At 35.0% G+C, this 22664-nt stretch overlaps 1 protein-coding gene across 3 annotated transcripts in view; it reads left to right on the forward strand.

Annotated features, from left to right (window-relative positions):
• The window catches only part of STIM2 (stromal interaction molecule 2), a 109588-nt gene that overhangs the window by 25442 nt on the left and 61482 nt on the right, over nt 1-22664 (forward strand). For all 3 annotated transcript variants that reach the window (XM_037530419.2, XM_054688388.1, XM_054688389.1), the window contains exon 2: nt 19494-19624. In XM_037530419.2, coding sequence (XP_037386316.2) covers nt 19502-19624 — 123 coding nt within the window. In that variant the 5' untranslated portion in view covers nt 19494-19501. The remainder of the gene's footprint in view (nt 1-19493; nt 19625-22664) is intronic.

The raw sequence follows: 22664 nt of genomic DNA on the forward strand, positions 1-22664 counted from the left end.
ATTTTAACTTTGATAATCCTAGTAGATATGTGTTGGTATCTCCGTGTGATTTTTTTTTTAAAAGATTTATTTATTTATACAATAACGGGGGTACAGGCCAGAGGTGTGGGAGGGTGAGAGAATTCACCAGAGACAGAGCCGGGAACAGAATAGGCAGACAACTAAAAACACTGCTGAGGGGAGCAGCGGGCAAGTCAGGAGAGGTCTGCTGCGCCATGTGGGTATCTCCCTGGCCAGCCGGGAATCAAACCCTCACTGCAGAGGCTGCGGACAACTTCACAGCACTGCGTTTCAATCCGCTGCACTACTGAGGAGGCCCCTCCGTGTGATTTTAATTTACATTTCCCTAATACTCAGGGCACTGAACACCTTCCCATATGTTAATGTCCATCCCTGTTTCTTCTTTCCATTCATGTCTTTTGTTCATTTCTAACTGGATTTTGATTGGTTTTTACTATGGATATTTTCAAGTCAACACAAAAGTTTAGACAGTGATATAGCAAATCCCTGGAATCAAGCTTCATAGATACTAAATTTTGCTTATTGTTTCTTTTGAATATTTCAGAACAAATCAGATACATAGATATCGTGACATTTTACTTGTAGACTGTGCATTTTTATCTGAGAAGGATTTTGAAATAAAACCACCGGTATACTATTCGCAGTTCAGCAAGAATTCCTTAATGTCTAATACTAATAGTTACTAGTATTAGTACAAACTCAATATATATATTAGTATTTTATAATAGGTGGCTAATATTTAGCTTATAAAATGGTTGTTCTGACTCAGAATTCAAATGAGATCTGTTGCATTCAGTTATGTGTTCTTCGCAACAACATTCCTTCCAAAATTGGGTCATTTGTCCTCTAGACTCATTTGGTTTTTTACTGATTCTTTTCTCTTTGTGTCATTTAACTTCTGTCCTCTGTGTACTCTGTGACTTGGTTTGATCTGGGTTTAAGTTGCATTGTATCATGAGGCACATCATGTTTGCTTCTTTCACTTTTCAGACTGATCAGGTGCTTCAGGAATTGTCAGTCCCATCCCCACATTTTAAAATTTCTGTTACTCTTTCTCCTAATGGTTATGGCATCTGTCGGTGATTGTTGCACAAGTTCAGTGTTCTGTCTGAATTTGCAGAACAGTGATTTTTCAGTGTTCCTGATAGAACTTACTAATGAAGCCCTCCGAGCTTAGAATTATTTTTTCATGGGAAAAATTCCCAGATGGTTTAGGTTTTAGTTCTTTGAAGAATGTATGTGACAGGTAGCATTTTCTGCAACAAGCTTGCAATTGCAAGTGAAAAATTTAGTTGTTGCTTAAGTTTTCTTACTGAATGATTTGAGTTGAGTTATTTTGCCTCCATTTGGGGGGGATACAGTTCTTTGGATTTGTGTTGTAACTTCTCAAGTGTGTAAGATTTCTGAATAATAAATCTTTACGGAATCTTTTGAGGACTTTGAGTTAGATATTTTGGTTCTTTCACTTCTGCTCATTATTTTGCATGTACTTCTTCTTGGGCCTCAAATCCCTCATTTGTGAATCAGCTGTTTCACACAGTTTTTATGGGAATAAACTGAGAAATGTTTCATAAACCATATATGATATTAATGAAAGATTTTAAAAAGTGAAGTGGGTAAAATGTCCAAAGAAAGAGCTGGAAGAAACATTTGCGATTTGCTTCAGTCCTTTATTTTATAGGAAGTAGAAGCTATTTTACAGGAAGTGTTTGTACAGAGCTGACTCCACAACCCAGGCGTCCTGCTTCCCATGTCCTTGGATTTTTCTAGTTTGCTTGGCACTTGGGGGAAATTTGACTTCCTTAGGTCAAGTTGAGTGTGTCATTCCCAAGAGGTTAGGTAGCAAAGTACATGTGACTTTAGGAGGAAAAAAGAATTTTAAGACTTTAGTTTCTTAAGTTACCAGTTATTAAAACTGCTGTCAAAGTAGTTATTGAATTCCCCCGTGCCCCAGAATTTAAACAAAGAGAACCTTGTTATACTTTTCAGGGATTAAAATTCATCTAATATAGTAAGAAGTAAGGCCCTGTATAGTTGCCGCATAACTTTGTACTTGAATTTCAGTTGAAATCTTACTTTAAAAACCATTACGTCAATATAATTTTAGTAAAATCTTACCTTATATTCAATATGAAAAGTTTCAAAATAATTGTGTTCGTTAGTTCCTTGAAATCTTAATTTGTCCATGTAATTTCTTTTTATCTCAAATGTAGTCTTGAAAATATTTGAACACCCTCGGGGCATGTATCACCTCAGAATATATACATCTGAACAACCCCAGGGTATAAAATTGCTCAAATGAACCCAACACATTGGTCTGTTAAAAAATAACTAGCTGTATGAAGCAAGCACCCCCTTTGTTTTACAATTACCCTTCCAGGTCCAAGGTATAAGAGAACAGCAGAGTTCACACTGTCATCCAAACGACTCAGATGCCATGTTTTAAAAAGTAAATTTTGTTATAAAAAAGTCAAAGTAACACCTTAATGTGTCTATCATCATCATTGTAGTAAGTTATGCATAATAATGCTCCAGTAATATTTTTATTTTGCATATTTAATTTTGTATAATTGAATATACTGTGTGTACATCTTCATTTTACATTCCTCTCTTTTCATTTTTCTAGTCTTAATATTTTATTTTTATAATTACTATCCAGTATGTTCCCCTAAAATTTGCCTAATTTTGTCATCACTGATGTCAGCTGGCTATCTGTTTTCCAGCCATTACAGCATTTGATACAAGCTCTCTGAATCAGTCTTTCTCTCCCTCCCCCTTTTTCCCATCTCTTCCTTCCCATCCTTTCTCCTCTTAAACCTTAGGAAATCCTCTCCCACCCCTCTTAACCTTAGAGAACTAACTGTATTTCTTAGTGTCCACTAGTTTTTATAAGTATTTTACTTTGTTAAATTGTCTACTAAGTCAATGTCCAATATTTGTGCCCTTCTAAGTTGCTTTGCTACACATAATATCCTGAAATTCCTTTCATTTTGCTGTAAATGGCAACATTTTCTCTGTCCTTATGACTGAACACTATTCCAGTTTATGGATATACCATGTGTTCTTCATCCAGTCCTCTGTCAGTGACTCCTGAGGTTGTTTCCATCTTCTAACCATTGTTACATTGTAGAATGTAACCATTCTAACCATTGTAAACCATTGTTCTAACCAGTTGTAGACATTGGCTAGCTTATATATTTTTTTGGTTGATAATTTTAAGTTCTTTAGATAAACGCCACTTGTGGAATTGTTGGTTCATATGGGATTTCTATTTTTACTCTAAGGAAAATCCAGATTACTTTCCAAAATGGCTGCACCAGTTTACATTCCCACTGGCAGTGTCATGGGATTCCCTTTTCTCTGCATTCTTTCCAGCACTACTAGTTGGAGGCCTTTTACAAATGAGCCATTTTCCCAGATGGGAGATGGTATTTCATTGTGGTTTTGACCCCCTTATTGAAAGTGATAATGAGCATTTTTTCATGTGTCTGTTTCAGATCTGCCGTCCATTTGTTAAAGTTTTTTTTGTTGTTAAACAATGTAAATATTTTATGTAACTTGGATATTAACACCTGTTAGTTGTATAAGATCTAAGTATTTTCTCCCATAGTAGGATATCTTTTGAAACTGCTTATATTTTCTTTTGTATTTTAAAAACTTTTTAATATGAGGGAGTCCTAATTGTCAATTTTTGCTTTCATTTTCCCTTCTTAAAAGGGTCACTCCTCCAAAATCACCTTTATATCATGAAATGCATAACTAGTGTTTCAGTCTATATACTTTGTTGTTGTGGGTTTTATATCTAAGTCTTTCATGTATTTTGAATTTGTTTTTGTGCAAGGAGTTTAAGTGATCTAACTTCATTCTTTTACATGTGGCCATCCAGTTTTTCCAATACCATTTATTAAATTCTCATTCCCCCACTAAATGATTATGGTTCCTTTATCACAAATTTATGTATGTGGATATATTTCTGGGCTTTTGATTCCATTCCATTGATCCATAGGTCTGTTTTAAGCTAATACCTTGTTGTTTTTATTATATTGCTTTATAGTATAAAGTCAGGTAATGTGATGCCTCTATTTCTCTCCTTTTATCTCAGAATTGCTTTTGCTATTTGAGGCCTTTTATGGTTCTATATGAATTTTTGTTCAATTTCTTTAAAGAACTTTAAAGAACTTTCTTTAAAGAACTTTGTTGGGATTTTAATGGTGATTGCATTAAATTTATATATTCCTTTTGGTAGAATAGTCATTTTGACTCCATTGATTCTCATCTACAAGAATGTTTTTCTACCCTTATGTCAGTCATCTATCCTTTAATACATCTTGTTTCATTGTATAAGTCCTTTACCTCCTTGGTTATGTTAATTCCTAGGTATTTAGTTCTTTTTGAAGTGATTGTGAGTGGAATTATTTTCTTAGTTTCCTTTTCTTGTTCATTATATATGAAAATGCAACAGATTTTCTATCTTGAATTTGTAACCTGCCACTGTGCTGTTTTTATTTATTGTTTCTAATAACCTTTTGATGGCATCTTTTGGGTTTTCTTCATGTAATATCATATTGTCTGCAAATAATGATGTTAGTTTCACTACTTTTCCCACCTGGATCCTTGTATTTCCTCTTGTCTGATTGGTCTAGCTGATACCTCTAATACAATATTAAACAGAAGTGGTGACAGTGGGCATCCTTGTACCTAATCTTAAAGGGATAGCTTTCAATCTTTCATCTTAAGTATTATTTTGACTGTAATTTTGTAATATTTGGCCTTACTATGTTGAGATAGTTTCCATCTTAAGGGCTTTTATCATAAATGGTACTGAATCTTATCAAAGTCTTTCTCGACATCTCTTAATTTTTACCTTTACATTTGTTGATACAGCATATGACATTGATTTGCATATATGAAATGATCCTTGCATTATCTGATAGAACACTTATTTCAGGGGGTAATCTTTACCTCCACATATAGTGTTGACTCTCACTTGAAAATTTCCTCTTTTCCTTTTCTTCTTATACTTTCTCTCCTAGGAAGTTTATTGTCAATGAAATGATGAGACGTAAAGTGATACATTAAAGGGAACTGCCCAGGTTTGCTGAGGGAATTTTAAAATCCTAATCACCTTTGTAGAAAATAGGTGTTGCATATTTTAAGTGAGCTTTAACATTTTTTACTTCGTCATTTTGATCTTACTTGTAATTTCTTAGATGTTATTATTATCAAGTGATAGATATGGCAAATCATTTTGAATAAAAAGTTTATGGGAACTAAGGGTGTGATCTTTTTGTTTAAATAGGACTATTTCATAAGACTTCATATAAAATTAATTGCAGTTTTGATGACTTAACGTCGAAGTTCAGATTTTATGTTATTTTAGATGTCATGCAGACTTGGTCACTTTCCTCTCTGAAAAACAGAAAATTTATTTTAAAACTGCCATAGAGAAGGTTTAATCTCTTTATAGACCCCAGAAACTACTACAAGGACGTTGTGGGAGAAGGGATGAGTTTATCTCTTGTGATGGTGGTGGAGATATGGCAAGCTGGGAGCTGGGTGTTAGCTTTTAATAATTAGACATTAGAGTAGTTGTTCTCACTTCTTTTTCCTGTCAAAAGTAGAACTAAAAGTTTGTGTTTAGAAAACTGACGTAGTTCCCGATCATCTTCAGATTGCTGATTGCAAAGAACTTTCCTTTTAACTATTAAGAAGAGTGTAACATTTGGGATGGCACTCATCTTTTAGTGACAAAGGTATTTCTTTAAGTAGAAGCTAAATTTATGCCTATATTATGGTGATAATGTAAATGTGACTTTTCAGTCTAGGACCTACATAGTCACATAATTTCAGGAAGCAAAGCTAATACTACTTTAAAAAGAGTACTGTTTTATGAATGGCTTCTTTCATTCCATTTTAGATCATTCTAAATAATTTCTTAGAAATTTCTGATTGCGTTCTGTAGTCAGGAAGAATGCAGTAATTGTCAGTCTTTTTGACAACACGTCCTCCTAGGCCAGATTTTCTACCTATTTGATGCCACCCTACATCTTGTCCTTTCCTTATATCCTGAGCTGGAAGCAAGCTGTTGCTGTGTTCCAATCTGTCATGTGGTAGGTGGATTGTCTATGAGAAAAGTTTTCCTGCTATTAATGGGGTCAAAAAAAAGTGCATAAAAATGTGAGTTTAGTTTTAGCATCTAATCATTCGGCTATTCAGTTTATGTATCATAGTGTAGTTTATATATTTCTGTAAAATTATGAAATATAAAGGAAAATGGTATAATGTGGTCATCATTTTACAATATTTGTAAATCAAACCATCATGCTGAATATCTTAAACTTTTATGTCAATTATTTCTCAAAGTGGAAAAAAAAAGGCAACATGCTGCGTTACAACAACTGAAAAATGTGTAGTTATCTTGATGCTTTATCATAAAGTGTTTAATGGAGTTGTGTACCGTAGTGATAGGATTGAGAGTTCTGGGAATTAGTAGAATTTGCCTTGTACTTATCTTTGTAATTTGCCCTTTGCATCTCACCTTATTAGGCAAGCCTTATTTTAGACCTCATTGGTTGGGATAATAAAATAACTTGTGTCCCTGCCTATTTGTCTGCTGTCCTTAAATCCACACTCTATAGCTACCTGAATATTCTGTATGCAATACAAATCTGATGCTGTCCTACCCATGTCTCCTTGAGTTTCTTACTGCTAATAAGTTCTGCTAAATGTTTGTTATTGTGACCTTTTGATTCTTTCTCTCCTCTCTCTCTCAATTTTTGTAAAACATTTTAATTTACTTCTTCCATGTACTTTGATGTTTAAAATTTTATTTTACTTAACTTTCTTAGTAGTATTTAGTCAGATGTCTGATATAATTAGATTTTAATTGAGATGTGGTATAAACTTCTGAAAAGATAGCAAATAGGGCCTATAACTGATAGTAAGAAAGTAGTGTAGATCTGTGTCAACCATATTTATAATTCTAAAGACCAGACTATTTGAGTCATAAAATGCTAAGCAAAATAAAACAAGGAAGGCAGCAGATCTGATACTGTTATGATAATAGGTAATAGATGACAAGGGAAAATCAAACTTCACCATCCATATGATTCTCTTGTGTTAGGAAAATGATTGAAAATCCAAATTATTGAGAGAGAATAGGATGAGAAAGGAACTAACTGTTCTCAGTGGTTGGGATATTTTCATTTAAGAGTTTAAAAACAACTTTAACAATTCTGTTTTCATATCTCTGAGCAATTTTGGAGCCTAGTAATGATATGCAAAGGTGACAGGTATTTTTTAGATTTTTGAGGTGTACTTGACCATATGCATATTGTAATAAATGGTTCCTATTTAGAATATACAATTTGATTAGTGTTAACTTATATTTACCCATGGAATCATCACCGTCATCACGATAATGAAAATAACCACCATCCCTCAAAGTTTCCTCATGTTCTTTGGAAGAGAACTAAGGAGCAGATAGTGAGGAGTAGAACTCCTCACTGTATTGTGTTGTCCTGAAAACTAAATGAAGAAGAGAGTGATCAACTGTGGCAGATGCTTACGGATCAGTCAGGTCACAAGAGAAATGAGACTTGAATATGAATTTAGTGACGCAGAAGTTGCTATTTTTTTGGTTGAATAGTGAAAAAGGCATGACTGATTGGTGCATATTTTAAGAGAGGAGAAGGGGAGGAGAGGTTATCAGATGGTAAGTTAGCATTGTTTTCGAGATTTTCTGCAAATGGGAGTAAAGAAATGGGGTGATAATGAAGTGACCTTGAATATGTTTTGTTTTGTTTTTGTTTTTTTTAAAGGGTGGGAGAGTAAACAGAATGTTACTGTGCCAGTGGTGAAGATCCATTGAAAGTAACATGTGAAGGAGGAATTCTTGGAGCAGTGCTTTTTGAGGCACTAAATGGGATAAGCTTTAGTTAACAAATACAGGGATTGGCATTTTATAGAAACTTGGATAATCCATTTGTACCAATAGTCCAGGGACACAATATGAGATAGAGACACAATGTGAGATAGAGAATTTATGGAGGTGCTTTCCATATTGCTTCTTTCAGTAAAGTGTAGGAAATAAAGTCCTTGCTGTAATGACAGGGAGGAGGCATTGAGGATTGACAATCAAGAGGTGTGATACAGAGTGGAAGAATGTATAGACCAGAAGATATAATGTACCCAGAAGCTGTAGGGTGCAGTTGCTGTCTGTAGTTATGGATTTAAGGCATCATGTGATCAACCACATTTTGATGCATGGGTGTAAGTGCATAGGAGGTGCTAACCACGAAAGATGAAGTGAGAGAAGGACAGGTGTTTGTAGGGAAATGATTATGAGTGACTGTGGATTTAGCTTGGCAAATATAAATATAAATCAGCTTAATCCAGGTTGCTGTTTAAATTTCTATGTTAAGTTTCATTCAGTAAATATTTGGTGCTTGTTTTGTTGTTGAGATGGTGGGAATATGGCACTGAACAAAACACACTATTAGAATCAGTAATTTCCTGCATTGGTTTTAGCTCAAATAATATTTCAGAAAACTATAAAAATGATATTTTAGAATATCACTTAGAATATCATAGAATGTTTAGAAATAATATTTTAGAATACTGAAAGAAATTATTGTATCTTAATGAAGGTATGCATGTAGCAAAATTTATATATAAAATGAACAATTTCTTTTTTACATAGTAATCTTTGGATATTACAGACTTGTGTTAAGTACTGCTTTTAATGAAACTGATTATAAAAATCCCCTTTTCAACTTTGCTTTCACAATACTGTTTCTGAGTACTTTAAAATTGTAAAGTATTTTTTTTTTTCTTTTGACAGATTGTGGGTTAAAGGGAATGGTAAAGTTCTTTGCATTTGGACAAACGTGGATTAAATTTCAGTAACATGATTAACCAGCTTTTTGACCTTGGACAAATTATTTTACCCAAGAGAATCTTGCTTTGTTCATCATGAGAAGAGATAGTATGAGTTCAACATGGCAGCGTTGTTGAGAAAGGTTGAATTAGATAATCAAGTAAACTCTTGCTCCCCAATATGATCTAGTCCCTTTTTATTTTCTTTCTTTGTACTTTTGAGTATATTTGGTTTTGAAATCACCCAAAAGATGTTTATAGTGAAGTCCAATTACGAAAAAATGATGTTTGTGATAATTGTTAAGGTGCTAGTAATAGTAAAAAGACCAGATTTAGACTGCAGGAGACATAGTTCTGAATCCAACTATGCCATGTATTAGCTCATGGTAAATTTTATGTATATTTTACCACTGGATAATAGTAATAGCTATCTATTGAATGTTGTTCATCAAGTTCCAAGTATGTGCCACACTATGTCAGATGTTTTATAGACAGTGTCTCACTTAGTTCTAACAAGAACCTTGCAGGGTTGTTATTCCCATTCCATAGGTGAGGAAGTTAAGGCAAATAACTTTAATTTTCCTGAGCTTATACAATATGTATCAGGATGAGAATGAATTGAAAGTCCCCTACAGATGATTCAACCTTTCTCATCTGTAAACTTGGGATAAAATAAATAAATAAAACTAATTTTATTTTATCTAATTGTTAAATTCTTGCACTGAGAGAGAAGGGAAACAACTCTTGGCTCAATACTTCGGAGGAATAGTGTTCCCTTTATTTCCCAAATTGATCCTTGTTCACTTTTAGCACTGTAGTTTTTATTTTTTCATTGTGGTAAAATCTACATAAAATCTACCATTTTACCCATTTTAAGTGTATAATTCAATGATATTGTCACCATATTGTGGTTGTAACTGAATTATTTTATTCTTCCTTCCAAAACAACACAAATAAAAAAAATAAGCAAAACTATTTGGGCAACATCATGTAGCTAATTAAAATGTTGGTGGCATGAGAATACTATTTGAAAAAGGCCTGGCTTCTTGGAATCCTGATTCTTAATTATTTTGATCATGTTGCTTTTAGTTATATTATGTCAACAAGATCTTCGAAGAGTTATTGGGAATTACTTGTGTAATTCTATGTGTGTGTGTGTGTGTGTGTGTGCACGCACGCGTGCACCCAAATTCTTCCTCTTTAAAACCAGGAGTAAGTGAACAAGGATATGCATTGTACCTGTTTGCTTTTTTATTTTTGTACCTACTCAGCAATATTTTTCTACATATGACACATGCAACAGTATTATAAACAGATGTATTATTGCTTTCGAGGAGGTTATAGCATGATACAATGGAGAAAAATTAGGCAGCTGTCAGTGAATATAGAAACGAAAACAGCTGCCTGAATACTCCTGCTCATTCATATACATTGAAGGAACGCATTGGTTAACCATGAATATACATGTAGCTATTCTTTGAAAGAGGGATGTGTCATAAACAAATTGCATGTTATCATAGTTTGGAGGTTGAAGCTTTAGCTTCTTGCCCCTACCTTTAGAGAGGCTCTTTGAAAAGAAAAGATCATAGGAACTTTTTGAGGTAGCCAGGACAAGATGCTTTGTGGCCAATGGAGGAATCAGTGGGATGAAAATAATCAGCAGGTGGTAAATTGAAAAATGCCCCTGGAAAGTGGAAAAGGACCCAAGTAACTGAATTTTTATCACTCATTTAGAACATTAGGAGGTATAGTTAAATTTAGAAATTTTTACAGAAATTTTTAGCTAACAACCAGGTGAAATGTCTTTCTTTTTCCAAGAGTTCCAAACTAATTAATAGGTAAGAAGTCAGTGATTCAGAGCTCCAGGAGACAGTCATTCTTAAGGATTTTTAAAAGCAAAAACCTCTTATTTTCTGTTTAGAATAACACCTAACACTGAATTAGATACAGCTATGGTGCTCTTTTATCCCAGTATTGGTAAGATGTATCTCCTTTAACTGTTGAAGTTAAAGTTCCAGTATATACAAGAGATTCTATACAAGAGGCCCTCATTGTTATTTTATAGCTTCCTGGTATAGCACCATGTACAGCAGTCACAACTTTCCCTTTCTTTGTTACTCTGGCATGTTATTCTCAGTAAATATTAGCATATCTTTGAATGTCTGTTATATAACAGAAAACAAAATAGATGATGAGCTGAAACTCACTTTGTTATCAAAAAGTATGTTGTGGCTTCTATTATTGGATTTTTCCACCCAGAAACATCTATTAATCCTACTATGATCTAGATGGTGGTGGTATGCTAGACCCTGGAGGTGTAGGGGGAATAAGAGACTGTGCCCTGAAAGATGATGTCAAAGAGAAAGAAGACATTATTCCTTTCACTTTGAGCTTAAATCAGATCATTGGTTTATTGAAAAATGTTGTCAAAATACTGTCTCGGAAGGTGTCAGCAACAATTTATTTGCTAATATTCAGAGTGAAGTTTTTGATTTGATAAATGCTTTAACTGTTAAAGTACTAAATACACATATTTATTTTAAAAATTTCTCTCTAGTGGTAGTAATTAAGAAAATCCTAATCATGAGACTCCTGAGCAGTTGCCAGCGTGGTCAGCCAAGTTCTTGGCCAAGTGCCATATTGCACATTGCTAGTGGCCCGCAGTCACTGGTTTGTGATTAAGAGATGATGGTTCCCTTAAGTTGTTCTTTTCTGACTGAATTTGCTGACCTTGAAGGAATTACAGGAGGGAAATTAACTCTGAAGAGCTTCATTTATTTCTTAAACTTTTATTTTCTTAGGTTTCAGACCTCTATTCCCTGTATATATCAATTGGCTGGGATGACAACATATTCAGAATATGATGTAAATATTTTTTCCTCTGGCGAAGGTTTAATGGAATCCTGTTTTATGATTGTATGTTGTTTGTCTGGTCTATCCACGTAGAAATGTATCTTTGTTTTACCTGTACTTTTAGACCTGAAATACCAGTCATATTTGTCTCCATTCTCTTATTTCAGTGTGACCTTTTCTTACCATGACTGTCACTTATATTTTTCTACTTCTTATGTGGAGTGTTGAAATAGGATTCCTGGATAGCAAGTATGTGATTTAAGGCTGTACTTTCTTCTCTAGATTAAAATAAAATTGACTTAATAACCTTTGCCTTTTTCTCCCACTGGATGCCTGTAGTCCTGCTGAGGAGCGGTGAACAGGAAGGAGGAGGGAAAACCAGTGAACAGCTGGTTGAGAACCAGTCTGCTCACCAGACTACTCTTTGTGGGTCTCAGAGCACATCTTTTTGAGTTTGTTCTTGTTTTCCCCTTTTCTAAAAGTATTGATTAAAATCCAATTTCTTTTTCTGAATGCCACTGAAAATGCATTTGTTTTATGTAAAAGTCACACATAATTATTTACAACATGTAGCAATGTACAGTAATGATATACAAAGATCATAACAGATAATAATGGTAATAGTATAATCAATTAAACAGGCTTAGTTCTTGCCCTCAGGAAGTTTCATGTTTACATCTAAAGTGTAGAGCTTTGAGGAAGACCATCATAAATACATCGACATTCCCCTTGATTATTTTTGTATAATATGTTATATATTTTGTTCTATAAATATTTAAACATATGACTATGACTTAAACATTTAAACATATGACCAAATGGACTTTATTCATTTAGGTTTTAAGGACCATTCAATTGTTTTTTTTTGTTTTTAAAGACTTATCTATTTATTTATTTATTTATTTATTTTTAAAAGATTTATTTATTTACGCATACAAGAACTGGGATACAGGCCAGAGGTGGGGGGGTGGGTGAGAGGATTCACCAGAGACAGAGTGGGGAACATAACAGGCGGATGTACTGAAATACACTGCTGAGGGGAGCAGCGGGCGAGATAGGAGAGGTCTGTTGCGCCATGTGGGTAGCTACCTGGCTGGGGATTTAACTCGTGCTGCAGTGGCTGCATATAGCTTCATGGGTTGTGCCTTAACCCCTTGCACCATCAGAGAGGCCCGACTTATTTTATTTATGCATGCACGACCTGGGGTGTAGACCAGAGGTACATGGGGAAGGGGTGAGAGGATTCACCAGAGACAGAGTGGGGAGCAAAGCAGGCGACTTGACTGAAATACACTGTTGAGGGGAGTGGTGGGCAAGACAGGAGAGGTCTGACGTGCCATGTGGGTCAGCTCCCTGGCCAGGAATCGAACTCCTGCTGCAGTGACTGCTGCCCACCTTGCACCACCAGGGAGGCCCTCATTGAATTGTTTTAATCAGAGGAGTAATGTTACTAGATTTTTGCTAACTACTGAGGTTTAACTTTAACACAATAAAGTGATAGGGATTTTTTTAGTGCCTACATCTTAGTTTTCTAATCAAATAGTAATTTCTTGAAAGGTTTTTCTCTTCCAACATTTATATTGAAAAATCAATTAGGTAATTCAGCAAACTAATTTTTTTAGCCCTTACTAATGTGCCAGAGTCTGCTCTAGGCGCTGGGGAAAGAGGAATGATTAAAGCCATACCTGTGCTCTCATGATTGTATTATATTGGGGGAGTTACCTGGAGGAAAGGAGTTACCTGGTCATGGTGTACTTGGGAGAAAGTTTTGTGGGCAGAGGAAGCTGCAAGTGAGGCTTTCAGTGAGTGATTTATTCTATTTTTTCCTTTGCTGTCACTTTAGAAGAGTCTATCGATCTCTCCATACTCTGGCCTTCATTGATATTGCTGGTTATTTCATTATCAAATCAAATGGGAATAAAGCTTACTGAAGAGCAAAGTGAAATGTATAATATCTGTATGATATAATAGATGATCCAAGGTTGATATTTATTGTAATTATTATTTTGTTGGTATAATAATTAACAGCTTTTTTTTTTCTTGTCCATCATACATCTTATTTTTTAAGAATCAATGTATCACTTCCTCCTTGAAGCTTTTCTTGCTATGAATGTAGACAACACTATTCCCTCGTTTTACCACTATTATGTACTTACTGCATGTTTGTCATTGCACATTTACTTTATTTGATATCACCTTTTGTATACCTGGTTTCTAACCTGGAGTCAAACATTTATATATTTGGTAGGTAAATGACTTGTATTCGGAAGTTAATTTATTTGGTTTCTAATACCTATATATATTTAAACCATTCAATAAATATGTCAGTTACTCTGGTAATATACTTACAAAGATTTATTCAAGAGGGATGTGATTTGAAGTGAAGATACATTATTACTAAAGAAAAGTAATGTAAGAAGTATAGGTGTGTATTTTTGATTGGAGAAGATGAATCCTGGAATATCTAGTGATCCCCTTTGCTGCTAGGTGCTCTCAGCACCCCAGTTAGGTCCGGGCAATATCTTGACAGCAGTGCTTTATTTTTGACACTGGAGACACCAACCCATTTACATTCATTAGACTGACACTCAAGCATGGATTGGAGTCTAGAGACTTGGCTTGAATTCTGTCTATTTCATTTTAGGGGTCTAATCTAAAGCATGTTAACTCGTGAGTCGCATTTCCTCATCTGAGAAATAGCTACAACATGTGCCCCACACAGAGTAGCAGGGATTAGATTATGTATACGATATAGCATTGATTTTACAAAATGTAATTGGTGTTTCTTAACTACATGAAATAACTTTAATTCATTTAACTTTATTTCTGCAGAATCAGACTGAGCATTTGATTGGAGTAAAGAGGAATGGGGAGTGGAGGAAAACAAAGTGGAATTTAACAATTGTTAAGTTGTTAAAAATGCTGATTGTTGACTTTGGTTAAATCGTGTTTAATGGATTCTGTTTTCCTTAGCGGAAAGTGCTAGTCTTGATCTAGAGGAAAAGGAATGCTCAGCAGTGTAAATGCTGAAGAGAGAAATCATACTATATTGCATTTAACACGAGATGAGGGCACCAACTGAAGGAAATTTGTCTTAGTGATCACATTGGCTGTCCCCACCAAGCATAGGACCTGGTGTGATACAGGCACTCCCTGTCATTATAAATGAATGAATGAATTCTGTTATGAGGAGAGACATGTCTGACTGTGGAATACATGATCCCACTGGTGCAATTTTCGTAGCTAAGATTGATGTCTATGAGATGTTGGCAAAGGAGAATGATTTTGATATTTTAGTAATTGTCTTTTGATTTACTGTAGGCATGGACCTTAACCATTTGTAGATTTTGAAAGAAATTGAAGTCAGGGCCTCCCTGGTGGTGCAGCGGTTGAGCGCTGGGCTGCGAAGCTGCCCGCAGCTTCTGCGGCACCGGTTTGATCCCCGGCTGCTGGCGAGGGTCCCACATGGCGTGACAGACCGCTCCTTCGGCGCCCGCTGCTCCCCTCAGCAGTGTACTTCGTCAGTCTGCCTGTTCTGCTGCCCGCTCTGGCTCTGGTGAATTCTCTCACCCTCCCGTGCTTCTGCTTGTACCGAGTGCTGTATAAGTAAATAAATAAATCTTTTAAAAAAAAAAAAAAAAGCTTTAAAAAAAAAAAGAAATTGAAGTCAGCTAATTTGAGTTAAAATGATCACTTGTGCTGACTTAACCTGTAAGTCTTATTTTCTAGCTGAGAAAAAAAAGGAAAAAGACTTTAGAACAGGTAATGACGGTGAGCATTCACAATTGTTCTCAGTTAGATTTCTTAAATCATTGCACCAAAAGGAAATAAAATTTCATGTGGAGAAATGGATCACTCGTATTATCTTTAACTCCTGTCTTTCTTTTCCTTCTGCTGCTCCAACTTGGCAATACATGAAACCCGAGAGCAATCTTCATCATTTGCGTCCTCCATTCCTTGGCGGCTTGGACTGCCGGGTGCTGCCAGGATTACCTTAGCACTTCCTGGCAGCTGTGCCTCCCAGGCTGGCCTCCACCCTATTTTGTACCATCACTAGAATGATTTATCTGTAACAAATCTGCCTAGTCCTTGCTGTAAATCCTTTATATAGTGTTCATAGTAAAAATCCAAATTCCTAAGTATGAAAAACCACTTTTAGAGATCTGGCCTATTATCAATTTTATACTTTTTTCCCACGTATTAACCATTTGTGTTTTTTCTGAATGTTCATTTTTTTTTTATGTTACTAAATGCTTGATGTTCCTTTTTTTCTGGGAATGCTTTTCTCTCTTTTACAAGGTAATCAACTACTGTTTAAAACTCCAAATTTACTTCTAGAAAGCGACTAACTTTTTTAGTCTGGCTTAGATGACCTTTCTCCATGCTCCATAACTCCCTGCGCTAATATTGTCAGTGATCCCTAACACTACATGCTGCAGTAGTCTGCACGCCTTCTTTCTCACGAGATTGTGAACTCTTTTGAATACAGGATTTTATTCTCTCTTTAATTCCTCTTGTTGGTCCCTGGTTGGCACAGGGTAGAAGCCTAGGACTTTTGGGATATTAGTTAATGTATGAAGTAACAGAAGCTATCAGAGGCCTAAAATGTGTTAAGTCCTGGGTATATTGCACATGTGTGAAATGGAATACTATAATCCCTACTCTACTCATAAATTTAGTTGCATAAACAAAATGGTACTTAAAGTAATTGAAGATTAATCAAATACAACATTGAGAACTGAGGAGGAATGATATTTGAGACTAATGATACAATTGAAAATTTGAAAACCCTTGGCATTTTACTATTCTCCTTATTCTGTGTTTCTCCTTAATACTTAACCACCACCAACATTCCATGCCTTTTACTTACTTAACTTGTTAGACTCATCTCCCCTATTATGATGTAAGTTGTCTGAGGATTTTTTTCCTCTTTTGTTCACTACAGCATTTCCAATGCCTTACACAAAGTGGGTGCTCAGTAGATAATTGTGAAATGGATGGAATGGTATGGAGAGAAGGAAGTAATTGCTAGGAAATAGTATTTCTGAAATATGTAATGGGGAAATTATATCCTGAAGTATACCATGACAGTATTTTTATTAAATACTAGTTTAACTAAAAAATTACCAGTTTTATTTTTACTTGTATTTTTTTTTTCCAGGTCATATGTTCCTTCCAGTTTGCGCTTAAAAGCTTTATAAAGTTTTCGAACCCTCACTGTTGGACTTCTCTTAGAGAGTTTGACAACAAAGACTGTTTAATCTGAGTCACGCTGACCCTTTCCATATATTCTTTCATTTCATGTGCTTATTTGGCAAAATGAAATATATATAAAAAATAGGTCTTCAGGAGGCAATGACACTTTGTGTATAGACCTTCTTTACCCCGTATGTTGTAATGAGACCTAAGAGCTTATCTTTTACTTTGCATCTATTCAAAATAATTACAAATGATTCATGGGTACTTTGGGGTGTATGCACTGTGGTATAACACTTGAAGGGGGGCGGGGTGTTCTGTACTCTCAAAATACAAACAATGATATAAACCAGTGTTACTCAATAATAAAAAGAGAAAACAAATCAGGGTCAGGGTTATTGAGGGGAATGGTGGAAAATGCTTCATTTTATATAAAATGGCCAGAGAAGGCTTTTCTGATCAAGTGACATTTGAGTAGATACCTGCTTAAGTGAGGGAGTGAACTAGGCTGATACTGGGAAGTACATTCCAACAGGAGCAGAGTCCGGTGAGAGGCTGTTCTTCAAGAGGCCACGGTGGTTTGTAAATCCTTACAAACTAGGAAATGACTAGGAAGAGAGGAGGCCAGAAAACTAGTTAAGTGGACAGATCACGAGTCATTTATCTATTCATTTTACACAGATTCATTCAGAACTTCTGTGTGTCTGGAACCTAACTCCATGCACAGTTCTAGAGAGAGTGTTGGAATGAATAAAATTGTGATTTGGGTTCAAGAAGGATGTGTCGAGCAATCAGAGGGGTTTACAGACCCTGATTAAGTCACTATTGCATATTCTTGACGTCCACACCAGTAATAGTTTAAGGCAACATGTAATTAGTGTTGCCTCATTAAAAGTCCTTGAGAATTCACCAGAAAATATTTTTCTGTTTGTGACAGTAGTAAAAGCCTCCACAAGGAAATAGAAATGGAGCTGTGCCTGGAGAAGGGGTAGAATTTTGAAGTTGGGGGTGGGAGAAGGAACTCTAAATAGAGGAAATGCTGCAAGCAAAGGTTCAGAAGCAGGAAGACAGAACATAAAAGAAAATTACAAATAAATTCAACTTCATGAACATAACAGGTTCTGGTTGTTTTGTGAATTAGAGATCCTAATTGAACATCATACATATGTGTTCTTAGATTTTATTAAATCTTGATCAGAATTTAAAATTATACATACACATTTCATATAACTTATAATTGCATTTTTATTTTTATAATACTCTTCTAAGACTAATGAAATTAAAATTTGGAGTTACAGCTATTAAATATGTAAAATTGCTAAGAGGAGCTTTCACTGAAACTTGTGCGTAATATAGATTTGCATTATTAAAAAAAATAAAATTAATAGTAGATCTCTAGTACTGGCTTTTTTCCTTGCATTTTTTGCTCCTAAACACAGAATTAGATATTTTTAGGCTCTTAACGCCTGCAGTAGGTCATGGTAAGCATCTACTTTGCTATTAAATAGTTTTATTTTAGAGTTGAGGTAAAACTGAGACACAAACGCAAGTGATTTGTCCACAATCAGACTTGTTCATAATGACCAAAATGATAAACTAGATTTCTAATTATAATTAAGGGGACAATTAAAGCGTAGCTAGTCTCTCCACTATACCAATAACCATTACATATATGTTAGTCTGATGACATTTTAAAAGGCTATGTTAGTGAGCTAGCAGACTGGTGGAAATAAATTCCTGGAATTTGTCCATTTACTAGTCCTCTGGGCTTAGTGAAATTTTGGCAGTGCCTTTCCATTTTGGTGTATAGACTGTTTAGTGTTGAATCCATAGAAAATACTTTTTATCAATCTGATTTTAAGCCATGAAAAACTCCATGCTTTCTCTAAATTGTTAGTTTTTAACAACTTGATGTGAGGATTCACATATTTTCCAAAGAGGTTTATTAGCCAGTAAATGTATATTAAGGAAAACATTAGGAACAAGATTAAAACAAGTCGATTTTTTTTTTTTTCCTTATTGAGCCTGAAAAAGTTAGGCCTTTTAAATAGTCATATGGGTGGACCATTGGATTCTCTTAAGTAGAAAAATGGAAAAAAGTTTTTAAAAAGTTTTAAAAAATCAATTGTTCTGTTTCTTTTTCTTATATTTTTTATATTTTCCTAGGTCTTACATTTTGATTGAACTGGATTATACAAAAATAGCTCCTTGTGTTTTGTGATTTCAGTTTCTTTCTAAAGGAGAAAGTTTATCTTTTTTTGTGGGTAATAGTATATATGAGTTGGGTAAGAAGAAAATGGTTAAAGATGTGGAAAAATGTGAAAATACTGTTGTAACTCCTAGTTGGCTTAGTTTTAATTAAAATTGATTATTGATTTTTAGTCAAATTGTGTTCATATATTATACTTTTGTGATGAGCCTTTGCTAGATTTTTCAAAGCCTATTAGTATGATCCTGAGATTTAATTTTTTGATTTTGTTTTAAATTCTAAACTGCAGCCTGTGTTTGATATGGCAAGTTAGTAATTGCCCTTTGTTCTCTTTCAGATCCCTGCATGTCACTGAGTCCACCCTGCTTTACAGAAGAAGATAGATTTAGTCTGGAAGCTCTTCAAACAATACATAAACAAATGGATGATGACAAAGATGGTGGAATTGAAGTAGATGAAAGTGATGAAGTAGGTGAAAAATGTTTTCTGTGGTATTCTCATAAAGCAGAATGACCCAGTTTTCAGTCTTAAATTGTCTCATTATTCCTCATATGACTCAACTCCTTCATCTTCACCATCTTTAGTTTTTTCTTTACATTTTAATTTCACCCCTGGTATTTGTATGTTTTTTCTTTTTCTTTTTTTAAATGTGTATACAAGTCTTTACCAGTTTTATGAGAATCCTCAGTTTCATTAACTTGATTTCTCAAACATACATTCAATTCTGGCACTATCAGTTATCAATAGATAACTGCTTTACAAACCTCTGCAAAATAAAATGGCTTAAAACAGCAATTTATTATTTCTTCTGATTTTCTTGGACTAGGCTTGCTACTTTTTCTGTTCTCTGAGATGTGGCCTGAGATCACTGTCACAGTTGCATTCATTTGGGAGCTCGGCTAGGGCTGGAACATCTGAGATGGCCTCGTATCCTTCATAGTCTGTCTCCCTGTGACCTCTCATTCAGGAGTCTAGCTCAAGCTTACTTTCAGCAGAGCAGCTGGCTTCCAGGTGGTAGTGTTCCAAGAAGTCAGGTTCTTACATGAAAGTTATTATGCCTCTGTTTGCCATTGCTTGTTAATATGAAATTAACTAAAGCAAGTCATCTGGCTAAACTCAGAGCCTAAGTGGGAGAGGATTATACAAGGGCAGTAATACCAAGAGTTGCGGTTCATTGGGGGTAACCAGTGTAATCGTCTACTTTTTATTTCTTAAACATTTTCATTTTCTCTGTGATCTCATGTCCCTCTTAGTTTCTCCACCTAAGTTGTTTATTTGGCAGTGATCTCATTGCAATCAAAACCCTTTGGTCATTTTTCAGACCTCTTCAGCTCAACTTTTTTGGTATGTTTGTCTCTGTTGAGATGATCCTTTTTTTGTTTATGTGATAACAAATTACATTATTTTCTACATTTTTCCCTAATGTTTTATAACAGTGACAGCTTCTATTCACATTGTTATCTAATTACATTGTTTTCTAATAGTAACGTTCTGTAAAGGTCACTTCTTGACCTGCTGCATAAAGCATTTATTCACCCTGAGAGTGCCCATTCATTTTCAGGGGGTTTATGATTCTTCCGTCTCTCAGCCAGTCCAGTGTTCTGACCTACATATGTTTCTTTCTATGTGGCATCTTTAGATCTCACTTTTGCTTTTTTTTATCTAAAGCAAAATTCCAGCTCTCCTTTTTGAAATCTTTCACTGTTTGGTGGCAACTCTGGATGTACTTCTCCTCTTTCTTGCTCTTCTAAATTGGGAGTTGGCAGATGTTTTCTGTAAAGGGCCATGTTGCAGGTTGAAATGCGTCTCTTCCCAAAACGCATATTTTGAAGAGCTTTGGAAATTGGGGTCATTGCAGACGCAAATCGTTATGATGAGGTTATACTGGAGTAGCATGGGTCCTTCATCTAATACGACTGGTGTCATCTAATACGACTGGTCTTCATCTAATATGACTGGTCCTTCATCTAATATGACTTCTTGGACAAGAGGAACATGCTACATGGAAGCCCAGACACGGGGAGAAGATGACCATGTGATAGTGGCAGCAGAGATTGGAATTATGCAGCTGCAGGTCAAGGAGTGACAGGATGTACTGGTGACACCAGAAGCTAAGAGAAGGACATGCAACAGACTCTCCCCTAGAGCGTACTACAGTATTACCTTGCTGACACCTTGATTTCAGACTTACAGCTTCCAGAACTATGAGAATACATTTCTGTTGTTTTTAGCCAGCTTGTGGTACTCTGCTAAAGCAGCCCTTGGAAGCTAGTAGAGGCCAGCTAGTAAATAGTTTAGACTTTGTTGGCCATATGATTTCTGTTATGACTATATTAAATAGCTATAACATATAATAGTAGTTATAACTTCTGCTTCATTGCACTTAGCACTACTTCATTGTAGTGCTAAGCAGCCATTGATAATACATGAAATAATGGGGTGACTTTATTTGCAATAAAACTTTATTTGCAAAAACAGTGAGTTGGCTGTAATTTGATAATCTCTACTATAAAATTTGTGTTCTTAAAATTTATTCCTTTGTAGTTATTTGTTGGTTCTATTTTAACATAGGTATTTATTAATTTGTGCCTTAAGGCACAAGCATCTGTATTATGCATCATCAGTATCATTTTTAGTTTTTTTCTGTAGCTTAGAAACTTAACAGTTATTTCTTACTGCTTATTAGATCATATATTAATTCTTCTTTCTTATGTTATTTCCACATCATCTGATTTTTGCTTACTGAAATAATCTTTTCTCATTGTGGTTAAATATTACTGATAGAAGACATAATTAAAATCTATACTTTATTTCCTTTGAAAAATATTTTGTTTGTTAATTTATCACTATGACCTTTTATTTTATTGCAAATTTTTAAATTTAGTTTTCAGTTGGTATGTGTCTAATTACTGATCTGTAGAGGTCCTAGAAGAAATGATTTTATTTTATTTATTTTTTTAAATATTTATTTATACAAGCAGTGGGTACAATCAGAAGCATGGGAGGGTGAGAGAATTAACCAGAGCAGGGAACAGAACAGGCAGACTGATGAAATACGCTGCTGAGGGGAGCAGCAGGCGAGACAGGAGAGGTCTGTTGCGCCGAAGAAATGATTTTAAACACCGTTAAGTAGAAATCTGTGAAAGACACACCCGTATCTTATCTAGGAAGAAGTCATCTCTTGGCTTATGTGCAAGGCATTTTGTTATTCTACAGTACACCAAAATCTTGAAAGCACCAAATTCTGTTTGTCATTTTGCTTAGCTCTTCTCTCTTTACTTATTGTTAACTGAAATTTGAGTTATTCAAAATAACATGGAGTAACATGGAGGCTTTATATGTTTTAGACGCAAAGTAGTAAGGAGATTGGGGTACTATCTTCTACCTTTCATTTAGCCTGAAGATGAGGAAGGGAGGTGAGGCACCCCTATGATAGGGTGAATCACTGTAGTCAAGTGTTTGTTAGGGCCTCAAAGGAGAGAAGTGGATAAAAAAGGGGTTGGTGTAA

The sequence above is a fragment of the Talpa occidentalis genome, unplaced genomic scaffold (genome assembly GCF_014898055.3).
Source record: "Talpa occidentalis isolate TD23 unplaced genomic scaffold, MPIMG_talOcc4v2.1 talOcc4.6, whole genome shotgun sequence".
Taxonomy (NCBI): Eukaryota; Metazoa; Chordata; class Mammalia; order Eulipotyphla; family Talpidae; genus Talpa; species Talpa occidentalis.